The sequence below is a fragment of the Silurus meridionalis genome, chromosome 4 (genome assembly GCF_014805685.1).
Source record: "Silurus meridionalis isolate SWU-2019-XX chromosome 4, ASM1480568v1, whole genome shotgun sequence".
Taxonomy (NCBI): domain Eukaryota; kingdom Metazoa; phylum Chordata; class Actinopteri; order Siluriformes; family Siluridae; genus Silurus; species Silurus meridionalis.
Genome location: NC_060887.1, coordinates 7,029,993 through 7,037,492, shown reverse-complemented (window position 1 = coordinate 7,037,492; position 7,500 = coordinate 7,029,993). Strand labels below are relative to the sequence as shown.

The 7,500-nt window shown below is 44.5% G+C and overlaps 1 protein-coding gene across 4 annotated transcripts in view; it reads left to right on the top strand.

The window, feature by feature from the left end:
- enpp2 (ectonucleotide pyrophosphatase/phosphodiesterase 2) overlaps positions 1–7,500 on the top strand; it is an 11,863-nt gene that overhangs the window by 2,705 nt on the left and 1,658 nt on the right. The window contains exons 6-23 of one of the 4 annotated variants that reach the window (XM_046846107.1): positions 208–305; positions 386–465; positions 548–667; positions 1,395–1,450; positions 2,084–2,149; positions 2,300–2,372; positions 2,493–2,601; positions 2,919–3,044; positions 3,120–3,151; positions 3,251–3,378; positions 4,481–4,565; positions 4,631–4,718; positions 4,811–4,980; positions 5,572–5,617; positions 5,732–5,871; positions 5,981–6,116; positions 6,335–6,412; positions 7,258–7,390. In XM_046846107.1, coding sequence (XP_046702063.1) covers positions 208–305; positions 386–465; positions 548–667; positions 1,395–1,450; positions 2,084–2,149; positions 2,300–2,372; positions 2,493–2,601; positions 2,919–3,044; positions 3,120–3,151; positions 3,251–3,378; positions 4,481–4,565; positions 4,631–4,718; positions 4,811–4,980; positions 5,572–5,617; positions 5,732–5,871; positions 5,981–6,116; positions 6,335–6,412; positions 7,258–7,390 — 1,764 coding nt within the window. Of the gene's footprint in view, positions 1–207; positions 306–385; positions 466–547; positions 668–1,394; positions 1,451–2,083; positions 2,150–2,299; positions 2,602–2,918; positions 3,045–3,119; positions 3,152–3,250; positions 3,379–4,480; positions 4,566–4,630; positions 4,719–4,810; positions 4,981–5,481; positions 5,618–5,731; positions 5,872–5,980; positions 6,117–6,334; positions 6,413–7,257; positions 7,391–7,500 lie in introns of all 4 variants that reach the window. The other 3 variants (XM_046846106.1, XM_046846105.1, XM_046846104.1) reach the window with 3 other exon arrangements.

Below are 7,500 nucleotides of genomic sequence, written 5' to 3'. Positions count from 1 at the left end.
TACATCCAGAACCTGACCAGAGTGATAGCAAATATGTGGAATATGTTCCACATACCAGTCTTATGCTCAGGTGTCCACAAACTTTTCTCCTTATATATTGTATTAAAGCAAAAAAAAAAATCATCGGAGGTTCCTGGTGCTAACGCTAGCTAGCAGGCGACATTTCTGTATTATTGCTAAAGATCTCTCGTGTTGGTTTCGTTTCAGGTTCGTCCGTCCGCCGCTTATCATGCTCTCGGTCGATGGCTTTAAAGCCTCCTACGTGAAAAAGGGCAACATGGTGATTCCTAACATCGAAAAACTGAGTAAGATTTTAATCGCACGCATTTTTCTCACATGCTGACTGGCTGATATTTCTCATAACCGTGTCTTCATGTTCTCGTAGGAACATGTGGCACCCATGCGCCCTACATGAGACCCATCTACCCCACCAAAACCTACCCCAATCTGTATACCATTGCAACGGTACGCCTCGTTTTTATCCGTTTATTTGATCCGATCTTTATTCGATGGATGGTGACCCCTGTGTCATTTGCTTTGCTTGTAGGGCCTTTACCCCGAGTCGCATGGCATCGTGGGTAATTCCATGTACGACCCCTCCTTTGATGCGATGTTCACCCTGCGAGGGAAAGAGAAGCTGAACCATCGCTGGTGGGGAGGACAACCTGTGAGTCCGTACTCCTCTCGGTTTCTCCTGCACACAACCTCATCCTGACGTGAGATAAGTTTAGAACATAATCGCAGCAATGGCGGAACTTTGATGAATTTTGAATTTTCAAGCTGGTTTATAGCTTCAGGTTCGCTACTGGGTCCCGTACACTTTCAGACGAACATCAAGCTGAACTATAGAACAGGCGCGTATGGATAATTAACAACACACACACACTCGGAGGGGATTTTATTCAAATATAAACAACGTGAGCACCAATTGCTCCGTAATGATGCTCATTAAAGGTCATTGAAATCATCATTACGAGGGTTTAATACAGAACAGTTCTCAAATGACTCGTACGAACCAGTCCGGATTTTTTTTTTTTCCCAATTTCCGTTTTAAAGTCTCCTGCTTGTACCATTGGCATCTTCCCACCGCAGTGGCGTTGAGGTTGTATTTAGGGGTGTAATTGGATGAAGAATGCAGCTCTATCTGGAGGGCATTAGCTCAAGGTTTTCACTCCGGAGTGTGACAGCTACAAAGGTGTCAGTAAAGTCAGTTACTGATGGAGTTGAGAAAAAGCGAGAAGGCCTGGGGTGCAGTCAGCATTCACATTCATGCTCAATAGGGTTTAGAGGGCACTGAAGAAGGAGATCTTCCACACAGCAAAGTGTTTGTGGGTTTTGGGAATTTTTTTTGAAGTAAAAGTTCCATCATTTGGATTTTCTTTTTCTTCCTCCAGATCTGGATCACTGCTGTGGAGCAGGGGGTGAAGGCTGGCACCTTCTTCTGGCCTGTGTAAGTTTGAATGTGCTTTTTCTTTCGATTGCCTTTGTAACTGTATCCCTGCCCTGGACCCTTCAAAATGTGTCCAACACCAATGTTCTCTTCTACATTTCACTGAAAAGCCAAACAAAAAGTCTTAACCACACCGTTGACATTTCGAAGGATGGAAACATGCCAATCGAAACCCCCCAGCTCGCACGGAGCATGTGTGCTAAACAACCTCCTCCACATCTGCCCACAGCGGCCTGTTAGACGAGAGTCTGATTTCCTTGCATAAACACTTGCATGCGTAAACACGGCCGGCTTGGTTTTATGCACGATCGAGGAAAAAGACCCTCTCTAGTATCCTGGTAGCAATTTGTGTGAAAACGGCTTACATACACAAAGCAGGGTCCGTGTGCGTTCCGAGATCTTTCGCTCGAGGCCCATGTTTTATTCTACTTCCTGTGCCAGACTTGAAATAAAAAGCATTTTTTCCGTGCGGAAATATGAGTTTTCGGACCCTTGACCGGAACTTTTTCAAACTTTCAATCATTCCAACATTTTGCTGTTCAGGTTTTCCTGGGAAGACGTTTCTATACGTTTTGCTCATATTGTGAACTCGTACCATCAGGTCCATTAGTATTTTATGTGTACGTTTTGCAGAGGGATTCCACTGGAAAGAAGAGTGTTGACCATGCTCCAGTGGCTTAACCTCCCTGATGCAGAGAGGTCAGTGTATCCACAGCACCTGAATTCATATCACATTGCTGTTGTCGAAAACAGAAACATCTCTGACATTATGATTACAAAATCTGCTTCAGCTCACAGCAAAAAAAAACTAGTTTGAACACTGAGACTTGAGTTGGTTTGTGTTTCCAGGCCCTATGTGTACGCCATGCACTCTGGGCAAACTGACGCCTACGGCCACAAGCTCGGACCGGAGAGCCCCGAGGTGAGGAAAAACGTCCATCTTTTACTGGTTGGCCTCAACCACATGGACAAACATGAGAACTTCATGTTAGTTATGATCTTACAAAATGAACTTTTTTTTTCCGTCTTTCTGTATTTCCAGATGAGCAGCCCTCTGAAGGAGGTTGATAAGGTGGTCGGACAGCTGATGGATGGTCTGAAACAGATGAATCTCCATCGATGTGTCAATATCATCGTGGTCGGAGATCATGGTACTTTTCATTTGCTCTTTGGGGTTCCGCCATTAGTCAGAGCGTAACTACAACATCTGGTGGACGGATTAAAAGTCTGGTTGGAAGAGAATAGAGATAGAACGAGGTTTTGTTTAAGGAGCAGTGCCAGAACAGAGAAAAGTCTTGAAGCATGTCTTGGGTTCACTGGGAGATGGTGGGAGCAGGTGGAAAGAAGGATGGAGGAAGTGTGGTGGAGTTGTCACTATAGTCATGCATATGATGCATTGTTCTGGAACATTCCATTCCACAAAGACCAGGTTTTCAACACTTTTAACCCTGACTCCCCCCGCTCTCAGGGATGGAGGAAGCTCACTGCGATCGTACAGAGTTCCTCAGCTCGTTTTTGTCCACCACCGATGACCTCGTTCTGATCCCCGGCTCTCTCGGGAGAATCCGAGCTCGGAATCCCAACAACTCGAAGTGTAAGTAGATGGTGTGGTTGTTTGATTGTATATCCGATGGCAGGCGGTAACGCCATTTCTATTCTCTGTCTCTAGATGACGCAAAAGCCGTGGTGGCGAACCTGACAGTGAGTACGCATGCTCCTACATATATATATACATATATGGACACACCTTTATGGCTTTGTGACTTGGTTTTTTTTTTTTGGATTGGACTTGTGTTGTAGTGTAAAAAGCCGGATCAGCACTTCAAGCCGTACCTGAAACAGCATCTTCCCAAACGCCTTCACTACGCCAACAATCGGCGCATCGAGGAGATTCACCTGATGGTGGAGAGAAAATGGCACGTGGCCAGGTGAATACCGAGCTTTAATTATGAATCTGTTCACCATTCTTGAATAGGATTTGACGAAATATGTGATTCTGGATTCAGTGGCTGAAAATCCAGAGTGTGAACGCGATTTGAGATTGTTGATTGTTGTCATAAAAGAAATAGGGTTACAAGCAAGATCTCGAAAAACTCACCATCTCCACATCCCCCCGTTACTAAGTGAGTGCAGGTGTGCCCAATTACACACACACACACACACACACACACACACACACATAGCGCCATCAAAAGGTCTTTGTGAAATATCGGTCTCCTGGACTTCACGCAGTTGTTTTGTTCTAATTATTTGACATTTAATTATATATTTTTATTACTTTTTTAAATTAAATTATAAACTTATTTTAAAGCACTTTCCATTTCCAATTTTTTTTTGTGGAAAACTTCAAATCCTGAAAGAAATACTTTCATTCCTGGTTTCGTTTCCGTCCATCGGCAATACGCGATTTTGGTCAAAAGTATTTGATTTTTCCTTCCCGGACTGTCGCACGATTTTTTAGGACGTCCTCGTGTGCAGTAACCTGAAATTATTTCCGCTCCGTGAAGATCTGCTTCTTTCCATGGGTTGGATGATGCTGAAGATCTCCCGCTATAAACCCTGTTGAAACACCCCGTTGACCTAAACGTTCGGGATGAACGTTTTTCCTTACTGCTGTTCAAACCCTCAACTTTTAAATCTTATAAACATTCCTTGTGAGCCCACGCTGTAAATCCATGAGGTCATTCCCAGCCATCTGAAAACATTCCATAAAGAGGATGGAGATGAAGACTTACGGTGGGGTCTCTCTAAGCTGTTTGGCTTGGCATGCATCAGGGCCTGACTGAATGAGTTCTTTCAAACCGAACAGAGGCGTCTGATCAGTGGCACCAGAGCTGTGGAGCGACGGGTTTCTTCTGCTGTTGGAGGCTCCAGCATGAAGGAAGGATTTTAATCTTCTCCTTGAATGAAACAAGGCGAAAGCAGAAAGCTGGTGTGTGTCAAAGCGTTAAACTGTGTGCTGACTGCAGCAGGAGGACCACAGGATAACTCCGGACTTTATATATGTGTGTGTGTGTGTGTGTGCGACAGGAAGCCTCTTGAAGGGAAACGGCATCCAGGAAAGTGCGGCTTCTCAGGTGACCACGGCTACGATAACAAGATCAGCAGCATGCAGGTACGTACCTGTGCTCTCGTCTCGTCTTTTTTTGCCCGTGTTTCTTATCCGCTCTCTGTTTTTAGACCATTTTCCTCGGATACGGCCCGATGTTCAAATTCAAGACCAAGATCCCACCGTTCGAGAATATCGAGCTCTACAACGTCATGTGCGGTACGAATGCTATCCGTTGTGCTAATCGTCAATTTTCGGGAGATTCATTAAAATTCCTTAACCATCTCGATCACACAACCTTTGGCTTCCAGATCTCCTCGGTTTGAAGCCGGTCCCCAACAATGGGACTCATGGAAGCCTGAACCACCTCCTGAGAAATCCTGTTCACAAACCCGGCGTTCCTGAAGAGGTGTCCAAACCGACTCCGCTCGGGCCGGCGGGCGGCGTGACCGATGACCTGGGCTGCAGCTGCGATGAAAAAGTCAGTAGCAAAGCGAATTCAGGTTCCGTGAACCCGAAAGCACTTTTTTTTCCCTTTTTTTTATTCGAATAATTACAAAAAAATGGTAACAGAAAAAAAAAGTTTCGGATCATCACGTCCCTTCATTCCGTTTTTTTTTCTCCTTTTTCAACATTTCCATAAGATTTATTTATTTATTGCTGCGAGTCGATCGACATCGACCCTTGTGTTCTGTTTCAGCCGGAAAAAAAAAACCTGAATTGACTTCTTATTGAAATCTAAGCAAACTTTTTATATTAACAACAAAAAAAATGGTGGTCAGACTGAAATTCTTTCAAAAGGTTTGTTCGAACGTCGGATTCCGTGTCCAAATTCACTCCGCATTCGATAAACAGATAAACAGCGACACCGGTGGCGATTTTGTGAATAGAACACAAGGGTTTTTTAAAAAAAAAAAAAAACAAAGTAAAGAAGCATGTTTTCTTCCTCCAAACAGTGCTCCTCACCTTTAATCTTTTGCAGTTGCGTTCAAAAAGTAGGGGGCAGAGGGCTTTGAAAGTGGCCCTGGTAAGAGCCTATAACCTGGAGTCACTGTGGCTGTGTCTCTTACAGAACAAAGTGGAGGAACTCAATCAGCGACTGAGACAAGTTATCGATGGTAATGCACGCGCTTGTGCGTCTCTATAAAGATTCCCCAATTAAAAATGACAGAAGCTTCATTTTCTAGTTCGTGTTTTTAAAGCTTTTAAAGCTTTCGTGTTTTTTTTTACAGACTCCAAGAATCTTCCGTCCGGTCGTCCGGCGGTCATGTTCACCACCAAGTACAGCATCTTGCACCACGCCGACTACATCAGCGGATACAGCGAAGCTCTCGCCATGCCTTTATGGACCTCCTACACGGTGTCTAAACAGGTACCATCCTCCCCAACACAATTAGAACCAAACGCGACCTCTGCACTCTCCTCCATTTCATATATCGATCGGGATCATTTCCATTGGTAGTTTTTCCTGCACGTTTCAGGTTGACGTCGGCGTCCTTCCCGACTCTCTGAACACGTGTGTGAGACCCGACACCCGAGTTCCTCCGGCCTCCAGCCGCTCCTGCACCAGCTACCGAGCAGACAAGCAGATCTCTTACGCCTTCCTCTACCCGCCTCGTGAGTCTTTAATCGTCACGTATTTAATCACTGACGGGCAAAGGTATCGGGACACCTAAACCCTTGAGATCTGACCTCGATCATTTTAGATGAAGGTCACCTACATCAGTACCTGAGAGTCTGATGGTCAGGTGTCCACAAACGTTTGTCCATATAGAATATTTTTTTTGTTTTTTTTATATATATAAATACTTGAAATTTTTTGTGTTTTTTAACAGAGTTGGCGTCCAGTAACGACGCGAGATACGAAGCCATGCTGATCACCAACACAGTGCCGATGTACCCAGCATTTAAACGTAAGTGTGTGTGTGTGTGTGTGTGTGTGTGTGTGTGTGTGTGTAAAACACTGCTGCTTGATTCTCAGACTTGTCAGTAGTGAATTTCTTTTATGTCGGTCAGCAAAACAAAATTGTTTCTCGGGATCAAAGAACACAACAAAAACCCAGACGATATTTGGGTTTGTGCAGACATTTAGTGTAAACAAAAACAAAGCAGTGAGACATGAAGGAACCAGTACAATCTCCAAAAAACAGAATAAAAAAAAAAAAAAGATTTCCAGACAAAAGTATTGGGACACCAGACTTTTCCAGCCGTTGGATGCAGGAGCATGATATTGTTCCTTCTCCCAATCCTGTTCCAACGCTGCTCCCCATGGCATAGGAAGATTTTGAAGATGTAAATGCACCTCAGGAACCTATCTGACTTTACACAAATCTCCAGAAGATCTAGTGGAACGTCTTCCCGGAGGACGGGAGCGCATTATAGGAGCGAATGGAGACGAAATGTGGGGCGTTAAAAAGAAGCCGATCTCTTGTTGCGCAATGATGGAAACACAAATCAAAAAATAAAACACACACACACACACACACACACACACACACCATATCTCCAGTGTTGGAGAAGGACATGAGGTATAGAAAAGACTTCACACATGGTTTTAGGTGTCTGCTTTCCATTAACTGGGTTGGAACAGGGAGCGCTGGAGTTTCCTTTGAAGACCTGCCACCTACAGAGTTCTCTCACTTTCTCTCTCTCTTTCTCTCTGTCTCTCTCTTTCTCTTTCAACTCTGTGTAATCCCATTTAATGACTTCTCTAAATATCCCTCCATCTCTGTGTTTTATTTTCCATCCTCCTCTCCAGGCGTGTGGACATACTTCCAGAAGACCCTGGTAAAGAAGTACGCCAGTGAAAGGAACGGCCTTAACGTGGTTGTCGGTCCCATTTTCGACTACGACTTCGACGGGCTTCGGGACACTGAAGAGAAGATGAAACGGTGAGAAATGTTTCCACGGTGGACGAGGTCCTCCATCGGCCTGATGCCTTTGCCGAGTAACACCGTGAAAGGCGTAACGTTTCGACAAACTTTTCATTTTGCAGTTTTAG